Source organism: Mastigoproctus giganteus, chromosome 1, assembly GCF_048544385.1.
Source record: "Mastigoproctus giganteus isolate SK-2022 chromosome 1, ASM4854438v1, whole genome shotgun sequence".
Classification (NCBI taxonomy): Eukaryota; Metazoa; Arthropoda; class Arachnida; order Uropygi; family Thelyphonidae; genus Mastigoproctus; species Mastigoproctus giganteus.
This window is the reverse complement of record NC_143575.1, coordinates 218,747,992-218,765,064: the sequence shown is the minus strand read 5'-3', so window position 1 is coordinate 218,765,064 and position 17,073 is coordinate 218,747,992. Positions and strand designations below refer to the sequence as shown.

The following is a 17,073-nucleotide window of genomic DNA, read 5'->3' as shown; positions in this document are numbered from 1 at the left end:
AAATCAAAATGTCTTATAATGGGGGATTTTAACTTAACAGATATAGACTGGAACTTATGGTTTGGTCACTCGCAGACTAGTACGACTTTTGTGGATTTATTGGATGATTGTTTTCTGCAGCAGCATGTACGAGAGGCAATCAGAAAGGATAATACCCTTGATTTGGTTATCACCAGTGATCATTCATGTATTAAGAATTTGCAGATAAAGGAACCATTAGTGGCAGTGATCACAGTGTACTGATGTGGGATTTACTTAAAGATATAATCACCATAAGGGGTAAAGGAAGGGGTTTTTGTTTCCGTAAAGGTGACTATAGTGGTCTCAGACAGTTTTTAAATTCTGTACAGTGGGACCAACTGATGATATTACCAAAAGCAAATTCTAAGTGGGAAGCATTCAAGGAATTAATCATGGAAGCTACTAAACGTTTCATACCTATTAAGAAATATTGTTCAAGGTTTAGGTCTAAATGGTTCTCAAATGAACTAATGAGACTTGTGGCAGAGAGGGATAATGCATGGGATTCATATAAATTATCAGGCGACACAGAAGCCCATGATATATATAAGCTAGTCTGTAATCAAGTGACAAAGGAGGTTTGGCAGCCAAAGGCAGATTACCAGAAATCTTTGGCAAAGGATGCTAAGAAAAACAGCAAGGATTTCTTTACTTATATAAACTCTAAAAGGAAGGGATGAATCTGATTGCTCCACTTGATATTGATGGTTCGACTGTTGATGATCCTGCTCAGATAGCAAACGAACTGAATGAGTATTTTGCATCTACTTTCACACATGAGGAGTTATTAAGGTTTGAAAATGCTACAAGGTTATCAAATTGTAGCAGGGTGCTTAATGATTTTGTAATAACTGAGAGCAAAGTGGAGGAGAAATTGTTGAAGTTAAACATAAGGAAAGCACCTGGGGTGGATGGGATTTATCCAGTTATATTAAAGGAGGCGGCAAAGGAAGTAAGCAAATCCTTAACCATAATTATGAGAGCATCCTTGGACTCAGGGGAGGTCCCACGGACTGTAGATGTTTAAATGTGTCCCCAATTCACAAAGGGCGATCGAAGGGTGATACGAGTATTTACAGACCTGTTAGTTTAACTTCGGTTCCAGGTAAAATAATGGAGTCAGTGGTTAAAGATGCATTGCAGGATCATCTAGACAAGACTGCAGCAATAATTCAGACACAGCATGGGTTTGTTAAGGAAAAGTCTTGCCTGACAAATTTGATTGGTTATTATGATGTGGTTACAAAGGAAGTGGATGCAAAAAATAATTTTGATATCATATACTTGGATTTCAGGAAAGCTCTCGACACCGTTGCGCATCGTACTGTACAAATTGGAGCATAATGGTATTAAGGGTAAGTTATTACAATGGATAAAAGGATGGTTGAGTGGGAGAAGACAGAGGGTGGTAATCAATGGGTGCTGCTCTTCGTGGACTAATGTTATTAGTGGAATCCCACAGGGTTCGTCAATGATATTGATGAAGGTATATCAGGCTTAGTATCGAAGTTTGCAGATGATACAAAGGTTGGCAGGGTTGTTGTGAATGACAGTAATGGCAGTGTGTTACTGCAACAGGATCTAGAAAATTTGGGCAGATGGGCTGAGATGTGGAAACTGAAGTTTAACATTGAAAAATGCAAAGTACTGTATATGGGTGGAAGTAACCCCAGAGAAACGTACCAATTGTGTGGTACTACACTTAAGGAGGTAGAAAATGAAAAAGACCTGGGAGAATTGTGCAGTCAGATATGAAGTTTTCTGAGCAATGCAGACAGGCTGCCAGGGCAGGTCATGGGGTGTTGTCAATGAAATACAGGAATTTTGTTAGCAGGGAAAAGGAGGTGATTGTCCCTCTGTATAAGGCAATGGTCAGGCCACGCCTTGAGTACTGCGTGCAGGTCGGGAGGCCTCATTTTAGGAAGGATGTAGATTTACTTGAGTGTGTACAGAGAAGGGCAACAAGATTGTTGAGGCAAATGAAGAGATCCTCTTACCAGGAGAGGCTTAAGTTCTGCAAATTGCAGCAGCTGGAGACTAGGCACCTGCGAGGTGATATGATTGAGGTGTATAAGGCCTTGATTGGGTTGAGCATGCTGAATTCTGATGGGATTCTTCCACTTATTCAGATTACGAACCTAAGGGGACATAAATTGAAATTGAGGAAGGACAGATGTAGAATAGATATGCGGAAATTTGCCTTTAGCCAGCGGGTGGTTAATTGCTGAAACAAACTTCCATCTATCGTTGTGGAAGTTAACCCCAGGGGCTCACATCTGGTGAGTATGGGCTTGGCACACCCAGGGTCCTGAGCTGGATATCATCATTCTTCTCTTTCTTGGTGATTCCTTTCTTCTCTCTCTCTCTCTCTCTCTCTCTCTCTCTCTCTCTCTCTCTCTTAGGGTAATAGGGAAATTTTTTTTTTTTTTTTTTGCCTGGTGCAGCATAAGCCTCAGGCTTACTTGCACCATATGGCTAATAATAATAATAAGTTGATAGGTTAAATAAATTTAAGGAGGAACTGGACAAATATTTAGAGGGGATTGTTTTGTAATTTTTTTTTGGCTGATGCTTCATGAGCTCTCATACACTTGCTTTCTCGCATCACGTGCCACTACTGCTACTACTACCTAAGTTCTTTGAATACTCTCCAAAATGTTGGAGTCGCTCGGATATTTAGCTACTGTGTTTGTTTGTTATTTGGTTTTTAGGATCAATAGCAAGTAAGGCCATATTGCTCTGGGGATATGCAGTGGTCATTCCCTGAACTTTCCGCATCCTCCATATTTGGTGGTCATGGGTTCGAACTCCAGTCTAATCAAGAAGCATGTGCTACGCACTGATGCTCCTGGCCACCTGGCTACGTAGGTGCCATTTAGCTTCTATGACATCATTATCAACTCCTAAAAATTCGTCAAGAATAATTTCTACACTGATAAACCTCTCGCTTGGAGTTCTTCCCAAGATTGCTCAATATCTTGTAGGTTTCTATTCTCAGTATAATTTTTTTCAGTATACTCCTTCGTTTGTGCATTTTCAAATTCTTGATAGTGTCTTGGTCCATTGGCTGCAGTTTACATGAGGTATTTGGAGGGAAGAAAACATGCTTCACACTTTTTAGTTTCGAAATTACCGAGTGAAGGTGGGCAGGGCAGTTAGCATTAGTATAGGCATATGGTGCAAGAAAACGAGCTCATACAGTATCAGCCAAAAAAAAAACAAAACTTACCATTTCACCCCCACCATTCATTCCAAAAGTTTGTCTTGTTCATTCCTTCTTGAATTTATTTAAGTTATCAACTTGCACAACGAAAGATGGAAGTTTGTTCCAGCAATAAATCAGCTGTTGGTCGAGGGTCACTGGTCTCTTAACAGAACTAAATCCATGGAAGACAACAAAGAGACCTATTTTGGAAGTAATTGGTTATAAGATGATATAAGGGCATAGAGACCTTGGCCTCCCTGAACCTTTCCAGGACACTCTGCCACCAAACTGTGTCAACGGCCCCTTTGAAGACCACGAAGAGGCCGAGGACATTTTTACTAGTAGAAGTTGCAACCTAATCCATGACGTACTTTATGGCGTGCACAGCGGATTTACCCTTTGTAAAGCCAGATTGATTCTGTACCTGTAAGTTTTTATTGCTATAGTATTTTTGAACCTTTGTGGTACTAATACAAAGTCAAGGTGTATTTGTTTACTTGCGATCTCTGGGGTTTCCCCTATATACCACTGTAGCATCTGAAAAGGCAAAAGGCGAAGGCCAGGAATTATGTGTGGTAGTGATACACTTTGATTTTAGCCAAAAGGCCGAGAACCAATGTTGGTACTAGTATACTTTGATTTTAGCCAAAAGGCCGAGAAGCAATTGTGGTACTAATACAGATCAACTTGTATCTGTTGTAGGCTTCAGTACTTTTCATTGCTCTGTAACACTCCCATGCTATAGTTTTCTACTCTATTTGACAAGCCAGCTCCACATTCATCCATTTCAGCTTCTTCCTCCTGCAATATTTTATTAAATTATGTATTCATTCATGGCTTCTGTGATTTTTGCTTTAAGGGTATTTCATAATTCAAATGTATACACCATCCCTCGGCATTCCCCCAGTTCACAGATCCCACATAGCACTAAACTGTCAAAGTCCCTGCTTCTGAAGTTAAAACCCGTGCCTTTATCTTTAACTGCTGCAGTATCTTTCTTCATCTTCCAGCTTTTGATTTCATGATTACTTCCTGACAATGGTTCCTGTATTTTAAGTCCTGTGATGTCATCTGATTTGTTGATGAGGTCAAGATTATTTTCACCCTTGTACTTTCTCTAACATGCTGGTACAAATAATAATCATCTGGTTTATTTAAAAAGGTTTTCCCCCATCATGAGTTTGCTCTCCCACTATTCCAATCAATCTGGAGCAGATTAAAGTCACCCATAATAAGACATTCATGCTTAGTAATGAATGGGCCTGGTGTATTGGGGTCCATGGTTGAGAAAAAATAGATACGTACAATGATAACCCAGTTTAATGTAATATAATAAAATATATAATAATAAGTAGCAGGCAGTAGCTTTCAAGACTAACGAGTCTCTTTTTCAACTGAATTTAAATACAACGGATAAGTGCAATGAGCTGAGTGAGGCACGTTATTCATTTACTATTGTTGTTGCACGGACTTGCGCTGTTTTTTACTCCACTGATCATTTAGCATTAAAACGATTGTCTCTAGGATGGGGTGTAGACGTATGCCTTTGTGGCGGTTTATTGCCTTTGGATTGTTTAATATGTTAAGTGACTCTAGCCATAGGCGGTGGCGAAAGTATCGTGAGTGGTTTACTATTTCAAAGTCACGTTTGGGATCAATATCGTGGTTGGTGGCCCAAAAATGTTCCGCGACTGAGGACTGGTCAGTTTCGGCAAGCCGGATTGCTCTGTCATGTTCCGTAAGGCGATCTTGAAGACATCTTGATGTTTCTCCTATGTAGCAGCTGTCACAGCCTCTACAGGTGATGCGATATATTACATTGCTGCGTAAGAGAGGTGTGACAGGGGTCTTCACACTGAAGACAAGTGAACGTAGGTTTCTGCAGGGTAACTGCACGCATTTGATGTTGTAATTTCTAAGAATTTTCGAGATCTGTCAGGACAGATCTCGAAAATTCTTATTATCCTGACACATTCCCTATTATCCTGACATGCCTGGATAATAGGGAATGTGGGCGGATGGTATACCGTCCTGGTTCGGGGGTCTCTGGTGGGATGTGAGTTCTTGTGCCTGTAATAGGCATCTGATTAGCACATGGGATGGATAACCACATTTGGTTAGGTCCGCCTTCACACGGGGAGATCTCGTTACGCCTAATTGCATCAGTGCTGGAATGGCTCCAAGCCCTGGAGAATAGGGTGCGGGCAGTGCTATTGACATGAGTGGGTGCGTGGCCGGATCTGTAGTTAGCGAATTTTCCGCACCACATAGGTTTGCGGTATACCGACGTCTCTAGATGTGGGCCTACGCGATGCACTAAGACATCCAGGAACGGGAGCAAGTCGTTGATCTCTAACTCTATAGTAAACTGGATGAAATTAGATAGGGAGTTGAGGTATTCCAGTAGTGCTGTTTCAGAGCCATGTGGTATTACAGTAAAAATATCGTCAACATATCTGCACCATGTTGTAATAGGTACAGGTGAGTTCAGGTGTATCTGCTCCTCCAGATCTTCCATGACGATGTTGGCTACAACGGAACTAACAGGGACACCCATAGCAGTGCCATGTACCTGCTGGTAGACTGAATCCTCAAAGGTGAAGATGTTGCTTGATAAGCATAGGTTGAGGGCGGTACAGATGTCATCAGTGGATAGTGATGTTCAGGATTGGAGGCTTGAGTCGTTCTCGAGGAGCCTTGTGGCGCAGTGCACGGCCTGTTGGACAGGAATTGAAGTGAATAAAGAAATCACATCAAATGATGCCATGACGGTGTTGTCAGGGATTGAAAGGTCCTTAATGAGGTGGATGAATTCACTGCTATTTTTAACGGTGTGTGAAGTATTTCCTACAAGAGGTGAGAGGAGGCGCACAATATGCTTGGACAGTTCATACTTTTTTGGGCCACCAACCACGATCTTGATCCCAAACGTGACTTTGAAATAGTAGACCACTCACGATACTTTCGCCACCGCCTATGGCTAGAGTCACTTAACATATTAAACAATCCAAAGGCAATAAACCGCCACAAAGGCATATGTCTACACCCCATCCTAGAGACAACCGTTTTAATACTAGATGATCAGTGGAGTAAAAAACAGCGCAAGTCCGTGCAACAACAATAGTAAATGAATAACGTGCCTCACTCATCTCATTGCATTTATCCGTTGTATTTAAATTCAGTTGAAAAAGAGACTTGTTAGTCTTGAAAACTACTGCCTGTTACTTATTATTATATATTTTATTATATTACATTAAACTGGGTTATCATTGTACGCATCTATTTTTTCTCAACATTCATGCTTGCTTTCCCATTCCATCTGCATGTTAAAACTCTTCATAAATTTCATAATCTTCTGGTCTGTAGATTACTTCTACTCTCATAGTTCCTTTGCTTTCAACTAACTCACACCATAGAATCTGTTGGCAGATGTAACTTCAGACTCAGCAAAAGCTCTTTTCATGCTCAGGTGGCTTTTAATATGAAGCATGACTGTTCCACCCCTTCGATCTTCCCTATCTTTCCTAAATACGTTATACATACCATAGTGAAACACATCATCACCAATTTCCGGATGACACCACATTTCTGTTAGCCCTATTATATCATCATTTTTTGTCCTAACTAAGAGTTCAAATTCAGCCATTTTATTGACAGCACTCCTGACATTACTGTAGACACAGTTGAGACTAAGTAATCTTATATAGTTTAATACCCTGACAGAACCTTGAAGTTATTTATGTTTGTATCCCAAACTTCTCTTCTCTCTCAATTGAAACATTACTAACCTCAGAACATCTTGTCAACATTGGCTGTTGTGGCAACAAACAAGAATTCATAAGGTGAGTGCAAGCATTACTTTGACCCATATCATCAGATAAATGTAGATCTAAATTACCCTTCTACCCCCTAACTAGCAGAGTCCCTGAACCCTTAGGGAAGGCGCCTCCGTAGCCAGGTGGGAAGGAGCAGCAGTGCGTAGCACACGCTTCTTGATTAGACCGGGGTTCGAGCCCGTCACCACCAAATAAGGAGGATGCGGAAAGGTCAGTGGGATGACAACCGCATATTCCCGGAGCAATATGGCCTTAGTTGCTAATGCTCCTAAAAACCAAATAACAAACAAACAAACCCTTAGGGAATCTTCAATGATACTGGCAAAAATCATTGCACCACCTGTGTTCAAATGAATACCATATCTACAAAATAGATTTCTAGTAGCTAAAAATGCAAGCCATGCAGATAAAAATTTTCCCATAGAGCCTTGCAGATTCTCTTAAGTCTCGAGTTAATCCACAAGGCTTTCAGCATATATTCACTCATATTGTCTGGTCAGAATTGCAGACACATACACATTGTGACCTAACTCATGGCAATTTTTTCAGCATAGTCCTATATTTCTCCAACAGATGTTCAGATCATTTACGTTTAATATCATTAGTCCCCACATGATTAATAATTTTCTCTTTACCTCCCTTAACATTTGACAATCTGTTAGTAACGTCATCAATTGTTGCTCCTGGCACTCACACTCTGGTTATAGACCACCTATCTTTATTACAAAAAATGTTACCCATTTCCCTAACAGTAGAGTTACCCAATAAAACTAGATCACCTTTGACCAGAGCAGTCTGCATATGACTATTCTTTTCTTGGACCCGAATAGGGGTCAGGAGATATTTGAGTCCCTGATGAGCTCTCAGTTACATTTGTTTCTAGGGCACACACTCATTGCTTCAGTGACTCAAATGTTTCTCATAATGCACCAAGTTGTAATTTGAGGTCAGTACACTCCTTACATTGGTTGCAAAGAAAATAATCACTAGATGAGCTAGGCCTGTCTACTAGACCAGTATCACAGAGTTTGTACATTAATCTGGGATTACTGCTACCAATATACAGATACTTTCCATTTTCAAGGCAACCTCAATTGTTTCTCAGCCCAACTGCCTAATTATTCTAGATCTTTATGCAGTAGCATAAAGCCATTACTGGCTTTAACCACCCTGCCTTCATATCATCTGAAAACTTACACATTAAGTCTGATATACCTTCATCAGTATTAATAATAATTTCAGAAAACAACAATGGGCCCAACACCAAACTCTGTGGGACTCCACTTAAAACATTAGTCTATGAAGAACAGTGCCCATTGACGAAAACTCTCTTCTCCCACTCAACAATCCCATTATCATAGCAGTAACGTGTCCTTAATGCTACACCACTTCCATTTGTACAGCAGTCTGTTATGTGCAAAGTATCAAAAGCTTTTCTGAAATCCAACTATATCATATCCAAACTATTTTTTGCATCAAGTTCCTTTGTGACCGCATCATAGTATCCAGGCAAATTGGTCAGACAAGATTTACCCATAACAAACCCATGCTGTCTAAAGTATGACCATAGTCTTGTCTGGATGGTCCTGCATTACTTCTTTAACCAATGACTCCATTATTTTCCCTGGAACAGAAGTTAGACTACCAGGTCTGTAATTACCCATGTCACCCTTTGATCCCCCCCCCTTTGAATTGGGGGATACATTTGCACATCTCCAGTCCATGGGGACCTCCCCTGAGTCCAAGGAAGCTTTCATAATTATGGCTAAGCGTTTGCTTACTTCCTTTGCTGCCTCCTTTAATATAACTGGGTAGACCCCATCCACTCCAAGTGCTTTCCTTATGTTTAACTTCAACAATTTCTCCTCCACTTTGCTCTCGGTCATTACAAAACTACTTAGTTCTCTGTTAGAGTTTGATAAACTTCTGGCATTCTCTCTTAAATGTGTGAATGTAGATGCAAAATACTCATTCAGTTTATCAGCTACCTGAGCATGATCATCAATAGTCAAATCATCTATGGTAAGTGGACCAATCTGATTCATCCCCTTCATTCTAGAGTTTACATAAGTAAAGAAGTTTTTGCTGTTTTTCTTTGCATCCTTTGCCAAAGATTTCTCGTAGTCTGACTTCGCATGCCTAACCTCCTTTGTGACTTATATCTAACATTGGGTTCTTTGTCGCCTGATAATTTATGTATCCCATCCATTTTTATCCTCTGCCACATGTCTCATTAGTTCATCTGACATCCATTTAGGCCTAAGCCTTGAACAGTATTTCTGAGTTGGTATGAAAAGGCTAGTAGCTTCCATGATTAATTCTTTGAATGCATTCTATTGAGAATTTGCTGTTGGTAACATCATCAGTTGATTCCAATGTATAGAATTTAAAAACTCTCTGAGACTACTGTATTTACGTTTATGAAAGCACAAACTCTTCCCTTTACCCCTGATGGTAGTGACATCTTGAAGTAAATCCCACATCAATACACTGATCACTACCACCTAGTAGTTCCTTTATCTGCAGATTCATAATGCATGAATTATCACTGCTGATAATGAGCTCAAGAGTATTGCTCCCTCTGAATTGCCTCTGAAACATGCTATCATAGAAAGCCGTCATCCAGTAAATTGACAAATGTCGTGTTTGTATGCAAGTGACTAATTTCAAGTTCTAGTCAATATCTGGAAAGTTAAAATCTTCCATTATAAGACATTCTGATTTACTGACTCACTCCATTTCTCTGTACAGTTGTTAGTTGTACTCATAACAGTCATTAGGCCTATAACACACCCCTACTCTCAATTATGCTTTCCCAGTGCTTATGTCACACCAAACTGACTCAGCATTGCACTGGCCACCATGGGCGGTAGTAGCATGGTGCAGGGTGCCACCATGCTGCCAAAGGCATTGTGTATTACTTCGAAATCCAAAGGCACAACCTTTGGATTTCGAAGTAATACACAATTTTTAATATCTCTCTTAATTTATTGAAACATAAGATATTGCATGTATTTGAAAATTTGGTGAACAAAAAATTCATTCCCACATGCACCACCTTTCAAAATATCCTGCTGGTCACCCATGTCAACTGGATGTACTGCTTTAGATTGTATGTGTCTTAACTAATAGCATAACTCTTTTCAATGCTGTCTGTGGTTTATATACAGATTGTTCTCCCCATATTCAGATTCTACTTTCCTTATATCTGTGTTGCACCACATCTCTGATATCTCAACAATGTCCGCATTTGATGCCTTGACCAGAACTTCAAATTCATCAAATTTCTTTACCATGCTCCTAGCATTAGTGTACATTCAAATATACATGCACCTGTTCTTACTATTAATTATCCTAACACAGCCCATGTATTTACTTGTTCCATGATGATTAACAGCAGTCCTTGAAATCCCTGGCACCTTGCTTTCCATTCTGCTCTTGTTCCAATAGAAGCAGTGCAAGAATTACTTTCACCTCTGCCTTCAGCTATTGTTGATCTGTTAGTCTGTGTACCCACCACAAGCGAGCAAATTTCCTGCCCCACCTAACACTGCCTCGATTGCTTCAGAAAATATTCTTTTTATCCTGTCCCTGTTAATAAACACACTCAATGCTGGAAAAACTCTACCCCATGAGCCTTGCACAATCTCTCCAGGGTCGATTTGATTGATGTGGCTCTCATCATGTACTCCCACCTATTGTGTCTATCCAGAAGTGCAGAGACTTTCAAATTTGACCATAACTCATGACTTTTTTTTCTACATTGAACTGTACTTGTTAAGTAATTCTGCAGATCCACTCTTAATGTCATTAGTACCATCATATATAAAAATATCACCTTTTATGCCTTTAATAAATGGTATCTTCTCTACAACATAATCAACTTTTGCTCTTGGCAGACATACCCTGGTCCTATTCCACCTATCCTTTCTGCACAATATATTTCGTTGTTAGTGACTATTGCCTCCCTGACAATGGAGTCACTAACAATAACAACTAGCTCCTGTGGGACCAGCACATTTTGCCTTGGGGTTGCTGCTGTGTTGCCTGATGATCAACTGCAATTTAAATATTTCGAGGGCATCCACCCTGTTCTTCGAGCTGTCATAAAGGCTCATAACAATGCTGAGTTGGCACCTAATATCCTCACACACTTTACATCAAGTACACACAAAGATACCCCTCCTTGGCAATATCATGTCCTGTTCCTGATAGTTCGGCAAACATCAAACAAGCAATACATTTCATAATGCTATGATTCAGAGGACAACTGTCCCTTCAGTTCTCCCTTGAGCCACAGAACTCAAGGCTCAATAAAACCCAAACCAAACCATCTACCCACTTAGTATTACCTAGTGACACAGAAGGATGGCATTTCTCTGTCTGATATGGACACTACGCCTTGATCCCTGCTATACTGGCTACACTTGGGTAGTTGCCTCCAGTATGCTAGACATGCAGTTTTTCAGGACTTTTATTCAGGACTTTGGGTGTATACATAGGGTTATTAGCAATCCCATCATTGTGAATGTACAAGCAGAGGATTTTTTCTGGATAAACAGATTTCACTGATATTTGACCACTTGATTCAGAGTCACACTTAAATATCATTTCCATCAGTGTTTTAGTCTCCCAGCTAACAAATAGCCTCACATATCTGGAAGGATAAGTAAAAATCTAAAATGTTCTCATTCTATTAATTTAATAGATAACTATAATTTATTATACTAGAGGTGAAATCCTTAAACCCAGCTAATTGCATTGTGAGATTTATGCAAAAAAGTTTACCAAAAGAAATACTTTTGTCCTCTGAGTTCTTCCAAAATCCTCACTAATCAAGGAATGGGTAGTAGGAAGTAGGGGAGTGTGGCCAATTAACAAGGGGGGTTTACTGCAGGATTTCACTTAAAATAGTCTGTTCAGTTTTATCAAACTTTATTTTCCTAATCATACAGCCAACACGCTTGATCTTTTTCTCACAAACAACCCTTCTAAGTACACGGTCAAAGTGAGAGGTCCTTTAGGCACTTCAGATCATAACTTGGTGATTGTCTCTTCTCCAATGGAGCTTTTATCTCATGGCTATTCCCAACCTCGTTTTGTTTGGCATTACAAGAATGCAAAATTGGATGACCTGCGAGATATCTTTTCTTCTTTTCCTTGGTCGGATTACTGTTTCAAAACTTCTGATGTCAACGTTTGCTCAGATCGTGTCAGTGAAGCCAGAGTACTCTAGCTACAGTGGTACACCCGGTCAGCCTCCCCGTGGCATGGTGTGGTAACGTCGGGTCCCACTAGGGGCTCGGCGGCTAATAGACCGGAGGAACAAAGGGCACAACACAATACACAGCACATGACCCCCACACACTTCAAATCTCTGGCCCCGATACAATGTACACCCGCGGAGATGGGAGAAATCCCAGGAGCCGTTAGACACTAACATACCTTATACCTTATACCTTATTCTTGCAGGATGGGAATCCTTTATCCTACACTCCACTTTAAAATCTCATCCTTTATCTAAACCTTGGTTTTCCAATAAATGTGCTAAGGCTGTTCAAGAGAAGAAGGTTGCATATCGTAATTGGCTTGTTTCTAATTCTCCAGTTTCATTTTCTGCCTACACCAAAGCGCGCAACAATTGTAAAGCAGTTATTAATCAGTCCAAACTAGAGTTTGAAAAGGCTAAGAGTAGAAAACTTGCTTCTTGTCCTAATGGTAGCCGAGCATTCTGGTCTCTTGCCAAAGCTATTGGCCGTAACTTTTGTCCATCTCTGCTCACACCTCTGTCAAAACCAGATGGTTCTATTGTCAATTTGGCCAGGGATAAAGGTGACCTGCTAGCATCCCATTTTTCTTCCAACTCATGTATTAATGATCTTGGAAAAACATCTCTCACCATTCCTAATACGCTCTATTCAATGCCTCCTGTGGTCCTCCGTCAAAAGGATGTCAGAAGGAAGGATTTTCACGAATCTTGATGCTAAGAAACCTCCAGGTATTTCTCAACTTGTTCTCAAAACCTGTGCTCCTGAACTTACTCCTATTCTTTGCTGCCCCTTTTCACTTTCTTATTCCAAAGGTGTTTTTCCTTCTGCCTGGAAATTTGCTGATATCCAGCCAGTTCCTAAAAAGGGTGACAAATCCCTCCCATCCGATTATCATCCCATTGCAATTACTTCTATTCTTTCTAAAGTAATGGAGAAATCAATTAACTGCCAACTCTTAAGCTACCTAGAAGCCTTCCGTCTGATTAACGATTGCCAGTATAGATTCCGTCAGTGTCGATCCACTGGTGATATTCTGGCTTATGTTGTCCATTTATGGACTAATTCAATGGAAAGGTTCGGTGAAACACAAGTAGTTGCTCTTGACATCTCAAAGGCTTTCGATCGTATTTGGCATAAAGGTCTTCTAAACAAGCTTCCATCTTATGGTTTGCCAACTGTTTTTAGTAATTGGTTATCCAGTTTTCTCTCTGATCGCTCACTGAGTGTGATGATAGATGGCTCTCTGTCTTCTAACTTTTCCACTAATGCCGGTGTCCCCCAAGGTTCAGTTATTTCCCCCACTCTTTTCCTCTTGTATATTAATGACCTTCTTCCATTGACTGGAAATCCTATCCATAGTTTTGCCGATCATAGCACATTGCATTCCACTTTCCATTGTGAGAAACCTGGCCCTGTCCAATCAGCTTCAACTTCTCGAAAATGTTCTACCAATTCCTTAAATGCTCATCTTCAGTAATTCTCCAGTGGGGCAAAGACAACTTAGTTGATTTCAACCCTTGTTTGAAAAGAGAAAAACTTGTTTTTCTCTTTTGCTGTCGGCATTACTTTTCTTCCAAAAGCTGCTCACTCTGTATAAATCGCAAATCCGCCCTGCCCTGGAATATTGTTCCCACATCTGGGGTGGTGCCCCCAGAACCTCGCTCGGGCTTCTTGATTCCATTCAGAAGAGGGCAGTTAGGTTAATTAATGATTCATCTCTGACAGAGTCTCTCCACTCGCTCTGTCATAGATGTACTGTTTCTGCTGCATGCCTGTTCTACAGATACTTTCATGGGCACTGTTCTTCTGAATTGGCTTCTATAATTCCTGCTCTCTTTCAAAACAGTCCGAACACGTGCCGCCACCAGCCAACATCCATTTACTGTCCAATTTCAAATTGACATAACCAACTTTTCATCTTCCTCGTTAATTCATTCAACTGCCGTTTTCTGGAACAACCTTCCTTCATACGTATTTCTTGAAAATTACAGTCTACAGAAGTTCAAGTCCAATGTCAACAAATATCTTCTTTCGTCTTCTCAACTTCCGACCAAAGCATGGTACTAAGTACTATAGGTTCTAATACCTCTCGTGTTTAGGGTTTACATAAAAAAAAAAAAAAAAAAAAAAACTAATTTTTGTAATAAAGGGTTTGATAATCCTTAAATATTTAACATGGGACTTATCCCTGGTAGGAAGGTAAGCCTCATGTTGTATAAGCCATTCACTACTTCCACCTATTATTTAAATAAATTAATTAATAAAATAGTTTGAAAATTGAGAAACAATATATTTAATTTCTAAAACTGTATATTTTGTATCTTATTTTCCATATATTGTCTTTTATATATACTGAGTTATCACTAAATTATGACCACTTACCTAATACTTCATAGGTCCTCCTTTTGCCCTCATTACAGCAGCTATCCAACATGGGGCATGTTGGCATTGATCCAACATGCCCCACACCATAAAACCGCCTCCACCGGCCTGCACTTTTTATATCATGCATGATGAATCAAGAGCCACATGTTGTTAATGCCAAATCTGTATGCAACCATCCACAGTGTGGAGTAAATAACATGAATCATCCGACCAGCACACCTTTTTCCACGGTGCCTCCGTAGCCAGGTGGGCAGGAGCAGCAGTGCGTAGCACACACTTCTTGATTAGACCGGGGTTCAAGGCCCTTGCCCACCAAATATAGAGGATGCGGAAAGGTCAGGGAATGACCACCGCATATCCCCGGAGAAATATGGCCTTGGTTGCTAATTCTCCTAAATAACAAAACAAACAAACACCTTCTTCCAGTCTTCTAACGTCCAACTTGCATGCTCTTTGCACCAGGCGAATCTTTTACGCCAATGAACCTTGGTTAGGAAAGAATGCCGTAGGGATCGTCTGCTGGTATAACTCATACGTGCGAGCCATGGCAGATATTGTTCTGGGTTGGCCCATGTTGTATTGGGTAATCAATTCTTGAACAGTGCTGCACCTGTTCGCCTGTACGAGTCGTCAGACCTGACCTTCACCTCTAACTTCATCCTTTCGCTGATGTTTGTAGATTTGCTGTCGAATCATTATTTGACCATTTTGACGGCAGTCCTGGTAAACTTTAGCTATGGCAACTCTCAAACACCCCACAGTTCAGCCGTTTGGGAATAGAGGCATGAGCTCGTTGAGCTCCTACAATCTGTCCTTTATCAAAGTCCGATAAATCCTTCCAAAAGGAAGGATTTATTGGAATTTTACTACCTACTGAACCACTGACACCTTATCTGTGCTACTTAGGTCGACTAACTGCGCACTCTCGTACCTCACATGGCCAACGGGTTGCATTCAGTTTTTATAGGAGTGGTCATAATTCATTGATCACTCAGTGTATGTACGCTGTAACATATTAAAAGTGATTGTGAAAGTAAAATTTCCACAGTATAAGTATCTAATATAAAATAAAGCTGTTTTTGCAGAAATCATCCACAGTTTATAAGAATGCATGCCAATTCCTGCAGTCTTGTCAGAATTATCCTGGTATAGTTGGTGGATGTCTGTTTCATAAGAATTGGTAAGATTAATATCTTCTACTTTGAAAGAATAACTTTTCTTAGATAATTTTTTTATCTCTTTTTTTTTTTAGCTTAAATCTTTTGAACAAGAAAGTTAATGAAACAAATGTATAACTCAGACTTGTCATATTTTAGGACCTTCAGTTTAAATAAAGAAATGATTTAATCTGTGATGTAAATGAGTATACAGGGTGAATATACAGACACCCTGTATATGCGGTCAGATATGGGGTTCTCTGAGCGGGGCGGGTAATGGGGTTTTGTCGGTGATATATAGGAGTTTTGCTGGTGGGGAGAGGGAGGTGATTATCCCTCTGTGTAGGGCAATGGTCGGGCCACGCCTTGAGTGCTGCATGCAGGTCTGGAGGCCTCATTTTGGGAAGGATGTAGATTTGTTTGAGCGTGTACAGAGAAGGGCAACAGGATTGGTGAGGGGAATGAAGGGGTCCTCTTACCAAGAGAGGCTTAAGTTCTGCAAGTTGCAGTGACTGGAGACTAGGCACCTGCACAGTGATCTGATTGAGGTGTATAGGGCCTTGAATGGGTTGAGCACGCGAATTGTGATGGGATCCTTCCACTTGTTCAGATTACGAACCTAAGGGGGCATAAATTCAAATTAAGAAAAGACAGATGTAGAATAGATGTGCGGAAATTTGCCTTTAGCCAGCGGGTGGTTAATTGCTGGAACAAACTTCCATCTGTCGTTGTGGAAGTTGATAGGTTGAATAAATTTAAGGAGGAACTGGACAGGCATTTGGAGGGAATGGTGTGATTTTTTTTTTTTTTTTTTTGCTGATGCTGCATAAGCTCATACATTTGCTTTCTTGCATCGCATGCCACTACTACTACTACCCTTCATATGCTAACAGATATACAGGGTGTGTATAAATTATTCAACTGATTATGAAATGCAGTTAAAATTTTATTGTAACAGGTTTCTTAAAATAGTTTGCTGCAGTTATCAAAGCAACTCAATGATTTTTTCCTCATGCTGTTGGCAGCCTTGATCCCAGCAATGCAGGAGAAAACAATGTACATGTTGTAACTGTTATCAGTGACTATGAAGAGACATTTTCAGCAAATTCCAGAAAGATCCACCTACCAAACAATCAATAAAGTGATATTTGAAACAGTTTCATGAAACCGGCAGGGGGTACTGCACTAAAAAAAGAACA

At 40.3% G+C, this 17,073-nt stretch overlaps 1 protein-coding gene across 4 annotated transcripts in view; it reads left to right on the top strand.

Moving 5' to 3' along the window:
• Positions 1 to 17,073, top strand: part of HPS4 (Hermansky-Pudlak syndrome 4 protein) — a 264,255-nt gene that overhangs the window by 104,173 nt on the left and 143,009 nt on the right. For all 4 annotated transcript variants that reach the window (XM_090384360.1, XM_090384353.1, XM_090384371.1 and 1 more), the window contains one exon: positions 15,803 to 15,897. In XM_090384360.1, coding sequence (XP_090240486.1) covers positions 15,803 to 15,897 — 95 coding nt within the window. The remainder of the gene's footprint in view (positions 1 to 15,802; positions 15,898 to 17,073) is intronic.